The sequence below is a fragment of the Leopardus geoffroyi genome, chromosome D4 (assembly GCF_018350155.1).
Source record: "Leopardus geoffroyi isolate Oge1 chromosome D4, O.geoffroyi_Oge1_pat1.0, whole genome shotgun sequence".
In the NCBI taxonomy this organism is placed as follows: domain Eukaryota; kingdom Metazoa; phylum Chordata; class Mammalia; order Carnivora; family Felidae; genus Leopardus; species Leopardus geoffroyi.
In genome coordinates, this window is record NC_059342.1 from 31856687 (window position 1) to 31873003 (window position 16317).

At 35.9% G+C, this 16317-nt stretch overlaps 1 protein-coding gene across 2 annotated transcripts in view; it reads right to left on the reverse strand.

The window, feature by feature from the left end:
• KIAA2026 (KIAA2026 ortholog) overlaps window positions 1-16317 on the reverse strand; it is a 133160-nt gene that overhangs the window by 22336 nt on the left and 94507 nt on the right. For both annotated transcript variants that reach the window (XM_045469237.1, XM_045469235.1), the window contains one exon: window positions 5789-5904. In XM_045469237.1, coding sequence (XP_045325193.1) covers window positions 5789-5904 — 116 coding nt within the window. The remainder of the gene's footprint in view (window positions 1-5788; window positions 5905-16317) is intronic.

The window sequence follows — 16317 nt, forward strand, 5'->3', positions numbered from 1 at the left end:
GGGTGGCGCAGTCGGTTAAGCGTCCGACTTCAGCCAGGTCACGATCTCGCAGTCCATGAGTTCGAGCCCCGCTTCAGGCTCTGGGCTGATGGCTCAGAGCCTGGAGCCTGTTTCCGATTCTGTGTCTCCCTCTCTCTCTGCCCCTCCCCTGTTCATGCTCTGTCTCTCTCTGTCCCAAAAATAAATAAATGTTGAAAAAATAAATAAATAAATAAACTACCACAACCTAGGAATAAATCACATTTGTTTCTGGTGAATGATCTTAATATACTGTTGAATTTGGTTTGTCAGTATCTGTTGAGGATTTTTGCATATATGTCAATCAGGGATATTGGCCTGTAGTTATCTTTTTTAGTGGTGTGTCTATGTGGTTTTGTTATCAGGGTAATCCTGGCCTCATAGAATGAATTTGGAAGTTTTCCTTCCTTTTCTATGCCCTGGAATAGTTTGAGTAAAACAGGTATTAATTCTTCTTTAAATATTTGGTAGAATTCACCAATGAAGTCATCTAGTCCTGGAGTTTTTTTGTTGGAAATTTTTTGATTATTCATTCAATTTCTTTCCTGGTTATCAGCCTGTTCAAATCTTCTATATCCTCCTGTTTCAGTTTTGGTAGTTTATAGGTTTCTAGGAATTTATCCATTTCTTCTTGGTTGTCCAATTTGTTGGCATGCAGTTTTTCATAATATTTTCTTATAATTATTTGTACTTCTGTGGTGTTGGCTGTTATCTCTCCTCTCTCATTTGTGATTTTATTTGAGTTCTTTCTGTTTTTTCCCTGATAAGCCTGACTAGACTTCTATCAATTTTAATTGTTTGTTTGTTGTTCTTTTTCTCACTCCCTTAGATGTAAGGTTAGGTTGAGATTTTTCTTGCTTCTAATTGAGCCCTTTATTTCTGCTTTATTATTCCTTATCTCTGTATTAAGTGTCTCACTCATGTCTTCCACTCTCTTCTCAGGTCCACTGAGTATCCTTATGATCACTGCTTTAAATTCTCTATCAGGCATATTACTTATATCTGTTTGGCTTAGATCTCTGGCTGTGGCCTTGTCCTGTTCTTTCATCTGGGATAAGTATCTCTGTCTACTCATTTTGTCTGCCTCTCTGGGTCTGTTTCTCTGTGTTAAGAAAAGCGGCTACGTCTTCTGCTCTTGAAAGAAGTGACTTTATGAAGAGGAGGTTCTGGAGTGTCCTGCAGTGCAGTGTCCCCTATTCACCAGAACCTGGCACTTCAGGAGAATGTCCTATGTGTATTGCTTATGCCTTACTGTAATGTCCAAATCACTTTTCCTTTCAGAGCAGTCGTCTGCGCTGACCCTCTGCCTGTTGTGGGCTATGCTTACTCTGTGGTATTAGTGGGACTCAGGACGACCAGCTCTAAGAGGGGAGAGCTCACCAGGGAACCTGGAACAGGGCAATCGGTGTTAGCGAAATTATATTGGGCCACTAGTCCTCTGCAGGATCTCTCAAAGTGCTACGGCTGTGGGGATGTGAAGCTGGTCTGGGCGCAAGATGATGGCTGGGCATGGCCTGCAGCAGCAGATATGCACCGGGAGTCTGGGCAGGGTACCTATGCAACTTTAACAAAACTTGCCCTGAGTGCTGGTATCTGCGCAGCTTTGTCTCCTATAGCTGGTTCTATGTTTATCCTGAGGGTCAGGGAGGAAAATGGTGCCTGCCAGCTTCCTCATTTTGAAAAAAGTTCACCAATGTTTGCCCCTGGCGTTGTGTAAACTGCTGTTTTTATGTTGCCTCTCTGCACAGGCTGTTATCTCTTTAAAGGCAGGAACCCAGCAGCTATCACTTACCCTCCTGGCTCACCCAGTGCTTAATCAGCAGACTTTTAAAGCTCCAGGCTCCAATTCCCACTGGTTTTACAAACTCATGGAATTCAGCCCCTCTGGTTTTTCAACGTTTATTTATTTTTGGTACAGAGAGAGACAGAGCATGAACGGGGGAGGGGCAGAGAGAGAGGGAGACACAGAATCAGAAACAGGCTCCAGGCTCTGAGCCATCAGCCCAGAGCCCGACGCGGGGCTCGAACTCACGGACCGCGAGATCGTGACCTGGCTGAAGTCGGACGCTTAACCGACTGCGCCACCCAGGCGCCCCCCCTCTGGTTTTTAAAGCCAAACATTATGGGGATTAGTCTTCCCCATTGTGAGCTCCCTGGCAGAAGTACCTGTTTCTTCACCCTCTCTGTGTACACAGCCCTTTCCCTCCTGCTGGCAGCCTCCCTCCACATTTTGGCAGCCTCCCTCTACATTTTGGACTTCCCTAAACTTTCAGATGCAGCTTTTTCTCTATATTTAGTTGTGGAGTTTGGTCTGCCAGTCTTCAGATTGCTCTCTGATTTATTGACTTGGGTGGATGATATCTAGCTGTAAACATGGGATGGTGTGAGCTCAGGATCCTCCTACTCTGCTATTGTTCCCATGCTCCCCCAGACCAGTAAATCTTATAAACACTGATGCAGAAATCCTCAACAAAATATAAGCAAATGGAATTCTGCAGCATACTGAAAGGACCTGAACAAATGGGATTTATTGCTAGAATGCAAGGATAGTTCAACATATGAAAACTGATTAATGTAACATACCACATTGACACAAGAAAGCAAAGAAACCACATGATCATCTCAATCGTTGCAGAAAAAGCATTTGACAAAATTCATCATTCTTTCATGATAGAAACACTCAACAAATAGAAGGAAGCTATCTCAATATAAGAAAAGCCATAAGGAAAACCCATAGTGAACATCACACTCAATGATGAAAGACTAAAATCTTTTCCTTCTAAGTTTGGGTAGAAGGCAAAGATACTCACTTTTGCTACTTCTATTCAACACAGGACTAGAAGTTCTAGACCAAGGGGTGCCTGGGTGGCTCAGTTGGTTGAGTGTCCGACTTTAGTGCAGGTCATGATCTCACAGCTTGTGAGTTTGAGCCCTGCACTGGGCTCTGTGCTGAGAGCCCAGAGCCTGGAGCCTGCTTCCAATTCTGTGTCTCCCTCTCTCTCTGCCTTTAACCCACTCGCATTCTGTCTCTGTCTCTCTCAAAAATAATAAACAAACATTAAAAAAAAAAAAAAAGAAGTTCTAGACCAAGCATTATGCAGGAAAAAGAAAAGGCATCCAAATTGAAAAGAATAATCTTTTCACAAACAACATGATCTTACATGTAAAAAACCCTACAGAGCCACAAAAAAAATTGTTAGAACTAACTGAGTTTAGCAAAGTAGCAGGATATAAAGTCAACACGCAAGAATCAGTTGCATTTCTATACAGTAACAATGATCAATCTGAAAAGCATCTTAAAACAATTCCATTTTTAATAGCATAAAAAAGAATAAAACACTTAGGAATTAATCAAGGATGTGAGAGACCTGTACAATGAAAAGTACAAAACACTGGAGAGAGAGATTAAAGATGACATAAATAAATGGAAACACATCCATGTTTATGGATTAGAAGACTTAATATTTTTAAGATGTCAATACTACCCAATGGGCTCTACAGATTCAAGGCAATCCCTATCAAAATCCCAATTTTATTTGTTACAGAAATAGAAAAACCTATTCTAAAACTCGTATGGCATCTCAAGGGACTTGAGCCAAAACAATCTTGAAAAATAAAAACAAAGTTGGAGTGCTCACACTTCCTGGTTTCAAAACTTACTACTAAACTTACTAATAATTTCTTGGGAATTACACCAAAGGCAGAGGCAACAACGAAAAAAGACAAACTGGACCTCATGAAAAATTTCAAAAATTGCTCATCAAAGGCACTATCAACAAAACAGAAAGATAACACACAGAATGGAGGGAAACATTTTCAAATCATATACCCAATAAGGGATTAATAGCCAGAATATATAAGGAATTCCTAAAAATCAACATAAATCAACAAGCAGATTCAAAAATGGGCAAAAAACTTAAATAGCCATTTCTCCAAAGATATGTAAGTAACTAATAAGCACATGAAAAGATACCCTTTTATTTCAATATTATTAATCATTAGGTAAATACAAATCAAAAGTACAAAAATATACCACCTAGTGCTCATTAGAATGGTTACTAGTAAAAAAAACAAAAAAAAAAACAAAAAAAAAACAAAAAAACAAAAAAAACCCCAGAAAATAACAAATGTTGGTGAGGATGTGGAGAAATTGGGATCCTTGTGCATTGTTGGTGGGAATGGAAAACTGTACAGTCACTTGGAAAAGAGTATGGTGGTTCCTTAAGAAATTAAAAATAAAACTACCCTACAACCCAGCATTGCACTACTGGGTATTTATCCAAAGGATATGAAAATGTTGATTCAAAGGGGCACACACACCCCAAAGTTTATAGCAGTGCTATCAACGACAGCCAAATTATGGACAGAGCCCAAATACATATGTCCATCAACTAATAAAAGGATAAAGAAGATGTGTGTGTGTGTGTGTGTGTGTGTGCGCGCGCGCGCGCGCGTGCGGTGGAATATTACTCAGTGATCAAAAAGAATGAAATCTTGCCATTTGCAACAACATGGATGGAACTAGAGTGTATTATGCTAAATACACTGAATATGCTGAAATAAGTCAGTCGGAGAAAGATAAATATCATGTGATTTCATTCTTATGTGGAATTTAAGAAACAAACAAGATCAACATAGGGGAAGGGAAGGAAAAATGAAATACAGTAAAAACAGAGAGGGAGGCAGACCATAAGAGAATCTTTTTTTTTAAATTTTTTTTTTCAACGTTTATTTATTTTTGGGACAGAGAGAGACACAGCATGAACGGGGGAGGGGCAGAGAGAGAGGGAGACACAGAATCGGAAACAGGCTCCAGGCTCTGAGCCATCAGCCTAGAGCCTGACGCGGGGCTCGAACTCACAGACCGCGAGATCGTGGCCTGGCTGAAGTCGGACGCTTAACCGACTGCGCCACCCAGGCGCCCCGATAAGAGACTCTTAAATACAAAGAACAAACTGAGGGTTCATGGAGGAGCCATGGGTGGGGGATGGGCATTAAGGAGGGCACTTGTTGCGATGAGCACTGGGTGTTATATATGTAATTGATGAATCACTGGGTTATACTCCTGAAACCAATACTACACTTTATGTTAACTACTTGAATTTAAATAAACAAATAAATAAAAACAAAACAAAACAAATAAAATAAAATAAAAATAGAATTACCATATGATCCAGCAATTCCACTTCTAAGTATATACCCAAAAGAAGTGAAAGCAGTATCTTGAAGAGATATTTGTACACCCATGTTCTTACCAACATTATTCATAACAGCTAAAACATGAAAACCACCCAAGCATCAGCACTGACAGATAAATAAGCAAAATGGTATACACACACAATGAAATACTGAGCCTTAAAAAGGAAGGAAATTCTGACATATGCTACAACGTGAATGAACCTCGACAATATTATACTAAGTGAAAGAAGATAGTCACAAAAACACAAAAATATAAATGCTGTGCATTACATGAGGTACTTAAGAGCAGTCAAATCATATAGACAAAGTAGAATGGTGGTTGTGAGGGGTGGGTGGGAAGGAAAATGGGGAGTTATTTAATAGGTACAGTTTCATTTTTACAAGATAGTAGGGTTCTGTTTAAACAGCACTACTTTTTCAGGGCTTAGAAGTGCCTTGCACACAGCAGGCACTCAAAAATAACTGTTGAATTATAAATCAATGGAAAAATACCAAATGATTCCAGAACATCTTCCCATAATCACAAGTTAAGAGCCCTAAAATAAGTAAAACGTTATAAAGCTCAAAGTACCTGTTTCTTTGAAAAGCTTTCATCAACTTTGGTTCCCATGGCAGCAACTCATTTAAAAGACGTATCAATGTACCATGCAATTCTTTTACAGCTTGCCTCCGATGATACCATTTGCCCTAAAAACACAATATTAAAGTAAATCCTTTAGATTTAATCTAAAAGTGAATGTCAAGCCTTATTTTCTGAGTAAAACACAAAACAAAACACCAATACTCATCAAATGAGTATATCTTTTTTAGAAGGTTGCAGAAAGAGGAAAAATATTCTGTAATAAATTTATAATATTTTAAAGATTCTCAATTCTACTAGAGAAATCTAAAACCTATTTAATCAAGGAGACAAATTTTTTTTTTAAGTTTTTAATTGGGTCAACTGTAAATATTTTAATAAGTCATTTCTAGGGGCGCCTGGGTGGCGCAGTCGGTTAAGCGTCCGACCAGCCAGGTCACGATCTCGCGGTCCGTGAGTTCGAGCCCCGCGTCGGGCTCTGGGCTGATGGATCAGAGCCTGGAGCCTGTTTCCGATTCTGTGTCTCTCTCTCTCTCTGCCCCTCCCCCGTTCATGCTCTGTCTCTCTCTGTCCCAAAAATAAATAAACGTTGAAAAAAAAAATTTTTTTTTAAAAATTAAAAAAAAAAAAAGTCATTTCTAAATACATGTAAAAATACAAACATTCATAAAAATTCACTAAATATGTAAATGGTATGGTTCACTTCTGTAAAGTTTTTGTAATTATCCCAAAGAGTGGGAAAAAAGAGAAAAAAGTCAGGATTGTTATATTCAAGCACAGTCTTAACAAACTTCCTTAGGAAGTTTTACAATTATATTTACTTAAAAATATTTCCAGCACAGACAAACAGATAAGTGGTCATAATTTTCAACACTATAATGCTACAGCTACACTGAGTTAATAATTACTGACACCCCCTCTCCATTTGTTAAGTATTATCCAAAGTATTTAACTCCTATATCTATCTCTATTTCTATCTATCTGTATCTCTATCTAGAAGGGGAAAAGGAGGGAGGGAAAAGGAGGAGGAAAGTGAGGAAGAGAAGGAGGGGAAATAATGGAGGGGTTGAATGAGCATGAGAGTACACATGTACTTTAGTGTTATGAAAATCTTTCTAATGTACGTGCCTTTTTAGTCTCACTTAACAAATGAAACTAAGGCCGAGAGATTAAATGACTTGTTTAAGGTCCTATGACTTGAATCCAGATCTACCTTATGTTGAAGTACAAGTTCTTAGAACTACATCACTCTACTCTATTTACTACATCACTCTACTCTACATGTCTACTCTTTAAAGCTGTATTGCATAAATTCAATGACATAGGTTATAAAAACCATTAGTAAAGATACACTTCACCAGTACCCATAAAATTATTCAAATACCATAGGAACAATAAGGTTACAGAAGTTATATCGTTAGGTAGCCAACTCCCCCCTTTCCCACAATGTTAGTGTATACCTATCACCATCACCATCTTCATCATCATCATCATCATCATCATCACTACCATCTTCATCATTTGCTGCTCTATAACCATGTGGTATTTCTTTTTTTTGTTGAGATATAATTCATATACCATACAGACCACTCATTTTTTTCTTTTGTAACAAAAAATACACAACTATATATATTGTGGATCACAATTAACATGCAAAAATTAGACTTCATTTCATAGCAACTATTGAGTTAATTTACCACATAGGTAGAACACTATGGCAGAAAAATAACCACATCCTAAAGCAAAATGTATTCTGAATCTGTGCATAAATTTCCCAATTTTATATATATATATATAACCGTCAACATTTCAGCCACTTACTGAAATGTGAAATTTATCTATGTATGTGAAATTTTAGTCACAAACATAAATGATGAATAGTGTAGTTCCTACTCCAACAGAATATTTATGTATGTAGAAATAAACAAGTACATTTTTGCTTCTGAGGTTTTTATATCTTGGAAGGGAATTGTTTATTAGAAGAGTAGGAAGATCTGGGATTATATGTGTGCACATAATGAGTATGGAACCTAGCTCAATGATTAACCCTTATCTTTTTAATGGCATGACAAATCAGACTATTGTGAAAAAATTTCAAGGAAAGTAATTATTTCATATATCGTTTATATATTATATCAATCATTATTATATCAATTGTATCAATCATTTATATGATATATTATATCAATTATATTTCATATAATAAACTAGACAGACTTTTCTTCTTGTCAAATGCTTTCTCAAAGGACTCAACAGTAAGTTATATCTCAAAAGTTTATTTTCTCAAAAAAAAAAAGGGGGTTAGAAGATAGTATAAAGTGCTTATTCTGACCCATGAAAACAAAACTATTAAACAATAAACAATACTTTTATTTAGGGAGAGGTAAATGAGGAAGATGAAAAGGCAGATGATAGACAGTCACCCTAAATCCTTTGTGGAATGAGGTAGTACTCTCAGTTTAAAAAAAAAAAAAAAAGGTAGAGATTCTTTTTTTTTTTTTTTCTTTAACAGGGCATACAACAGCATTATTTCTCAACTTTTTAACTACTACTTGGCTCAAAAATGAAATGGTAAGAATAGAAGCAGAAAGACGAAAGGCATGAGTAATGAAGGTTCAGGGAGACTATCATCTTTGTGGTATACTTAATTGGAAAAGTGTTAAAAGACTAGAGAGCATCAGGCATTCTCTTTTTTTCTTTCAATTTTTCTTTATAATTTTTATTTATTTTTGAGAGAGAGAGAGAGAGAGACAGAGACAGAGAGAGACAGAGAGGGAGACACAGAATCTGAAGCAGGCTCCAGGCTCTGAGCTGTCAGCACAGAGCCTGGCGTGCGGCTCAAACTTAGGAATCACGAGATCATTACCTGAGCTAAAATCAGACGTTTAACTGACTGAGCCACCCAGGCACCCCGAGAGCACCAGGCATTCTGAAGTTTTTGTAACTGAGGGTTATATGGGGGAAGAATGGCAGATGCAGAATGAACCTGGGTAGTATGGCTTCTATCTGGATTAGTGTAGTGGTGATGGTGTGGGGAATGTAGAAGGACGAGCAGTATTGTGGGACCTTGAGACTAGGTAGATGAGGCAAAGGAATAGGAGTCTGTGTAGCTGAATGTCATTATTTTAAGACATTTGTCAGCTGTGTTTGTGTCTCTATTAAATTATAGCATTAATTTTTGTAGAAAAGACATTAAAAAAGATTAGGAGAATTTTATCTTTTGATTTTGATTACTAAATTTTAATTAATCTAATGTCCAGAAAATATATTACTGAACTATCCAACTATATATACAGAGAAGGGATCATAAATATTAATCAGAGAATAGAATTCGAACTTTCATATAATTCTGTCTTATCTGCTGACCTGTTTGAAAATGCCTATAGCTTTCTAACTTTATATATGTTTTTTGGCCTTCTTCCCCTTTTTTAATATTGTATATTCTCAACTTGGGGTAGTGATGGTATGGTATTTCATTATTTAAAAATGTATATTTAATTATTATATATTTGGAAAACAAAAAGTCTATTATTCTCATAAAAGAAATTATAGAAAGAGTGATAAAAACTAGAAGATACATGTAAAGAATACAATGACCTCAATAAAGGATATCACTATATCCTGCCATGGGATATGTGTGTCCACAGTTTTTATGTTTACCAAAAGGGGATACACATTTAAAAAAGTTCAGAATCACTGCACTGGGACTGGTATTTTAGGTAAGGTGATTTAACCACTTGACAGTAAAAAAGAAACTCACACTGCCTGTTTCATTTACCATCTTCTTTGGTCAATAGAAACCAAATGGAATTAATATAACGTGTCCCCTCCTACCTAGTGGTGGTCTTGGAGTGTCACAGTATACAATGAAACTAATATAAAGAGAAAAAAGTTACGAATTTTTAAAAGAAGTTAGAGATGGCAGCCATCTACCTTAACTTAGGTCTAATGTAAAAATTTATATAAAATCAAATATATATTTTATATACATTTGATATATAATATCAAATTTCCCGAATTTAAATCAGGTCATTAACTAAAAGCTAGCAATAGCTTTTCTGACTGATCAGCTTTATTTACATATACAAAAAGGCAAAACTGAGAACAACTACTGCGTTTCTTCTAGGATGAAATTATTAAAGCTAAAGGGAAGGAGGAGAACATAGACTCAGTGAAACACAGGGAAGTGCCTGTAGACAGAGGCAGACTTTCAGCTAGAATTCTAGGTCTTCTGAATGTTAAAATCCCTTCTTCCACACAATGCTGTCCTACTTGGCCTACATACAGACAATTCCTAAAGAATAAGAGACTGTATTACCTAAGTACCTATCTTTACATGTAGGTGTCTCTGTAATGCAAAAATTAAAATCTATAAAATTTAGTTTATTTACAATATTACTTAAAATTATACTGTTCTAAAGTTTAAAACTGGACTAAAAAACACAGAAAACAGCAAATTCCTCATCTTCAAACACTTAAGAGAGAATATGGATGTAATAAAAATCAGAAAGGTTCTTACAATCTTTGTCTGTAGATATCAACACGGAATTGAAAATAAAGACAGTAGGTATAGAAGGACTAGTAAGAGGTCATTTGTGAAACAGTGTTATAACTATTTCTCTAATAAAAAAATATTTTATAAGCTTTATGTACATAAATGTAGTCGTAACACTTTTTATAAACAGGTATGTGAAAAGGGGGAAGAATAAACTGTTTTTCATTTAATATGATTTTCATTTAATATTTCATTCAATATTAGAATTCTATTTTCAGGGATAAAAACTATCTTGTAAGATAATCCCAATGTATTATGTGAACTTAATAATGCAAACATTTAGGGGCGCCTGGGTGGCGCAGTCGGTTGAGCGTCCGACTTCAGCCAGGTCACGATCTCGCGGTCCGTGAGTTCGAGCCCCGCGTCAGGCTCTGGGCTGATGGCTCAGAGCCTGGAGCCTGTTTCCGATTCTGTGTCTCCCTCTCTCTCTGCCTCTCCCCCGTTCATGCTCTGTCTCTCTCTGTCCCCCCCCAAAAAAAAATAAATAAACGTTGAAAAAAAAAAATAATGCAAACATTTACTGAAGGTCACGTTAAAAGAGGAGAGTAATATTTTTCTTTTATGAATCTAATATAAAGTTTAACATAAAGTATGAATTTCAAGCATACACCATAGAGCCAAAGGCATTTAATATGGTCTAAATCTGAAGCTTACCTTTCAATACTTCTCATCCAATGTCCACAGCAGCTGCAGATTGCCAGCTCCCTTTCCATGAGATGCCCCAAATGTCAAATGGAGGTATTATAACCTCATAGGGATTACTACAAAAAGAACCTGGTCTATGGTTACAAGATAAAACTTTTATTATATTATGCAGTTTTATAAGTTTCTGAATAAGATACACTAATAACCTAAGGAACCATACAGGAAAAGAAACTTGAAAAAAAACTTACAAAACTACACAATATTATAAAATGAAAAGCTGAGTCTATGTGTGTGAAATGAGTGGGGAGGGAAACTTACCTTACAACTAAAGAACGATTCCATTCTGCTGCAGTAATCAGGGATGGGTATGACAGAACCAGCATAATGCTGGCTGGGGTGTTGCAAGGACAGGGAGTTGGCAATCTACTGATGCTGGAGACATTGGACACCTAAAAGAAGAACAAAAGGAAAACAAATAAATTCCAGGTTCCTTACATGTCTCATCATCATGGATGTATTTTACACATTTTAATAATTGTAGATGCTTTGAATGTTAAACTTAGGTGAAAGTAACTTGTTTACACAAGTCATCCTATTACTTATATAGATTTTCTTATAACATTATATGTAAACAAAATAGCTGTTGACAGCTATATGAAGAAAAAAATAAAATCATATATAAATATACAAAGAATGCTTTTATAAATTGAGAAGGTACTAATGTGTTAAGAACAGTAAAAAAACAAGATGTATATAACAAAAACATCAATACTATTTTTCTATTTTTCTATACTCCTTTATTTATAAATGTTAGATCACAGAAACTGGACCATATGACAAAATATTTTTTTGTTACAGGCTTGGTTCTTGTCACATAAATTGTGACAAGGGATTGGAAAAGGGATTAAATAACAATATATCGAGCTTTTCAAATAAAATGCAAATAACTTTGAGAAAAGCTAACTGTACACAAAGGTGTCTCATTTAAAATCACTAGCAGTATCTGAAGGTAACTTGTAAATAATTTCAACTCCTATGTATAAAAACACAGCACAAATCAAATTAACTATAATTAAGTATATTAATAAACCAATTATTTGGCATTCTCCTTAGTCTAAATAATATTAAATGAAAAGGTAGTATTTACTTTTTCTTATTGCTTACCTAAATAAACAATCATCATACTCATGTATTCCTGCATACTCACACGTTTAGGGGTAAAGTATTACATTCACCTTTTTGGTATACAGTCCCTTGGAAAAGTGCTAGTTTGACAGTATAGTGAAATATATGCATATTAACATCAGAAAAGTTAAAAGGTATTAACACTGCCAGAGGTTCTAATATGAACTATCTCATGCTAGTATTTTCTCTCATCCATTTTCACCTAAGACTAATTTAACAGAAAAAGGGGCACCTGGGTGGCTCAGTCGGGTAAGTGTCCGACTTTGTCTCAGGGCATGATCTCACAGTTCGTGGGTTCGAGCACCGCATCGGGCTCTGTGCTGACAGCTCAGAGCCTACAGCCTGCTTCAGATTCTGTGTCTCCCTCTCTCTCTGCCCCTTCCCCACTCACGCTCTGTCTCTGTCTCTCAAAATAAATAAACATTACCAATTTGACAATAAATTTCATAAATAAATAAATAAATAAATAAAAATATGCTCTTCAAAAAAAAAATTTTTTTTTACAGACTAATTTAACAGAAAAGTATTTGTACTTTATTTTAAAGGCATCCCACACTGAACAACATATACAACATGCCCATTATATATCCATAATAGCATTTAACTAGAAAGCATGAAAACAAACAACTTCATCAATGCTGAAAATTTACTGCAAATTTCAATGGCATTTAGTTTTGTAGAGAGGAAAACTGGGTAACAGATCATATTCCTAGTCAGGTAATTACTACTACTGGGGAAGAAAATCTAACAATATGTGTGTACAGATGGTATATAACCACTTTCATTTACAAAGAAGAACGAATTCTGGATTGGAAATTAACCACAGGTTGAGTATCTGAATTTGACCTTTTTCAAAAGTAAATGGTGGTAGCAAATAAATTGATAAAATTTGATCAATCTATACCTGATATATCAGAAAGGTGGGTTCTCAAGCAATTCACTGCACAGTCTGAATCATTAAGCAATGCTACATTTGGTATCATCAGAGCATAAAAAAATTCCATATAAGTGACATGAAGATTGGGACTATCTGAAGAGCAAGGACAGTAACCTACTTACTTTTACTTTCTCAGGTTCTATCACAATGCCTAGCACAGAGTGGGCCTACAAAAAGTATTCAAACTACATAAGTAAATTTCTTATTTAACTGAGGTTTTCTGCTCAGATGCAAAAGATTTTTTAATTGAGGGAAATATGTCTTCTAGATTTTCTGAACACACAATGAATATAATTTAACTCTTGATGACTTGAATCATCATAAACAAATTATTGTGTTACATTTTAATACAGTGACTCTCAGGGACTGTTCACATTTCTCTATGATCTGTATTTCTACATCAAATGATTATTGACTATATTTTTGGACTACCAAGACATACTCTTACAGGTTTTTCTAATTGCCTGTCAGTGTTTCATGCTACTGTCAATAAACCTGCCTTAAATTGCTCTTGTCCTAATTAAAAGCACCTACTACTACTTGTTAGCATCACATATTGTTTAAAAAGTATTTACAGGTAAGCCTTTTTCTATATTAAAAATAATTTTAATTCCAGTGTAATTAACATACTTTATATTAGTTTCAGGTGTACAAAATAGTGGTTCAACAGTCCCACATATTACTCACATGCTCATCAAGTGTACTTTTTAAAAAATGTTTATTTTATTTATTTAAAAAAAAAAATTTTTTTTTTCAACGTTTATTTATTTTTGGGACAGAGAGAGACAGAGCATGAATGGGGGAGGTGCAGAGAGAGAGGGAGACACAGAATCGGAAACAGGCTCCAGGCTCTGAGCCATCAGCCCAGAGCCCGACGTGGGGCTCGAACTCACGGACCGCGAGATCGTGACCTGGCTGAAGTCGGACGCTTAACCGACTGCGCCACCCAGGCGCCCCTAAAAATGTTTATTTATTTTTGAAGAACGGGTAGAGAGAGAGGGAGACACAGAATCTGAAGCAGTCTCAAGGGTCCAAGCTGTCAGCACAGAGCCCGATGCGGGGCTCAAACCCACGAGCCGTGAGATCATGACCTGAGCCGAAGTCGGATGCTCAACCAACTGAGCCACCCAGGTGCCCCAAAAGAAGTGTACTCTTAATCCCCTTCACCTCTTTCACCCATCGCCTCTACCTACCTCTCTCTCTGGTAACCATCTTTTTAGTCTCCTATAGTTAAGAGTCTGTTTTTTGGTTTGTTTCTTTTGTGCACTCTACACCCTCTATGCAGGCTCCTTTCTACTCTCTGCAGATTCTGAGTTGATCTTTCTTTAATATGTAATGTATCATTTTTTTCTTTTCCTAAAGTCTGGTAAAATGGTAGGGAAGTTCTATTACTGTTCAATTCTCTCAGTTTTTTTTGTTTTTTTTTTTTTAATATTTTTTACCAATTCACAAAATGCATTCAACTATCTTTAAATTTTGGGGTCTTTCCAAAGAGTTCAATATGTTCTGTAATATAAAAAGTTGGAATGATGTGAAGCTTATGGAGGGGTGCCTTAATCACCCCAAAGATTTCAATTCAATTTTCCACAACTTTTGTCAGTGGAACGTAGTAACTATTAAATAGCTAATACAAATTTAGTTGGTGCTTTGAAACTTATTTGACACATAAATGTTAGTTATATTTGTGTGTGATATGTTAATTCAGAAGGGTTTAAGCCACACTATGAAGCTCTAGCTATAGAAGAATCTGTAACTTAGTTCAACTCTTCCTTTGAAGCTCACTTCAATTATCTGCCTGATATAAACATACAAAATAACCCTTTTCCCTTTTAATTGCAACTTTCTTTTGAAGAAAAGGGGTTTTCAAGTAATTGTTTTTATGAAAGTTTCCCTAATGGGATTAAAACTATGCCAAACTGTAATTAAGTAGAAACAGTGAGCTCTATTAACAGGGGTTAAAATCCAGTTCTAGGTTGAGTAGTTATTAAAGGTCAAAAAAAAAAAAAAATACCCAAAGAACAAGATTTACGATAGATATAAATATGGATAATGCATTCTTAGATAATTCAGTAATTAGTTGATTAAAGCTTTGTCTTACCAAATATTGCTCTGGTTCATATTTCCTGTCATCTAACTTTCTTTTCTATTATTTTGAGCATGTCAATTACCATCTGATTGTTCATAAAACACATATGTTTTCTATCTCTCCACTATACTCTCAAACAAGGGAAGTAAGCAGGTGTCTGGAGTGTTTGGTGACTTCTGAATTAACACTGCTTGAAAAGAAAAGATTAAGTCTTTCATAAAAGGACAGAAGCTAGCTCAACTAACCCTGTTTAAAATTAAAAATTTATCCTCAGGGTTGGGAATAAAATCTTAAACTCTGTAAGTGGATTCTTTAAGGATAAGGACTATGTTTTAATCTCTGGACCCCTACCAAGTTCCTGGTAGTATGCATAGCACACAGAGGACAGTGAGGAAATACAAGCCTTATGAATAAGACTTGAACCTATAACTAAGATACATACAGAAACTTATTTTATCTGTTGCACAGGCCTTCCAGAAGGTTGTTTTATTTTTTTCAAAAATGTTTATTTATTTTGAGAGAGAGCACACACACATGTGGGTGAGGGGGAGAGGGAGAGAGAAAATCCCAAGCAGGCTCCACACTGTCAGTGCAGAGCCTGAGAGGAGGCTTGATCTCAAGAATCGTGAGATCATGACCTGAGCCAAAATCAAGAGTTGGATGCTTAACCACCTGAGCCATCTAAGCGCCCCCAAAAGGTCGTTTTAATGTTTTAAAAGCTTTACATATGACTAAAGACGTGATTCCCCCACCACAGCTGAGATAGTTTTCAGTTTTGTTAACCAGTAGTTTACCAGAAAATCTAGAATAAGAAAATGATATATATAATGATGTAATTGTAAAGATTTAAGTATAATTAATTTTAAGGACAATTTAGAGAATATTGCAACCATATCTACAGGAAAAGCCATTAAATAAAGTTAATTAGGGCATATTCAGGACTCTGAAGGTATCTAATATTCTTAACACTCTAGTAAAATAGATTATGCACTCTCAACAGCTGGTTATAAAATAATTATGATTTGATGCTTCACTGTGAGCACATGGATATAGAATACAGAGAGGAGGGAAAAATCCCATAATCTTTCATTATAATAAAATTTGTTACAGGT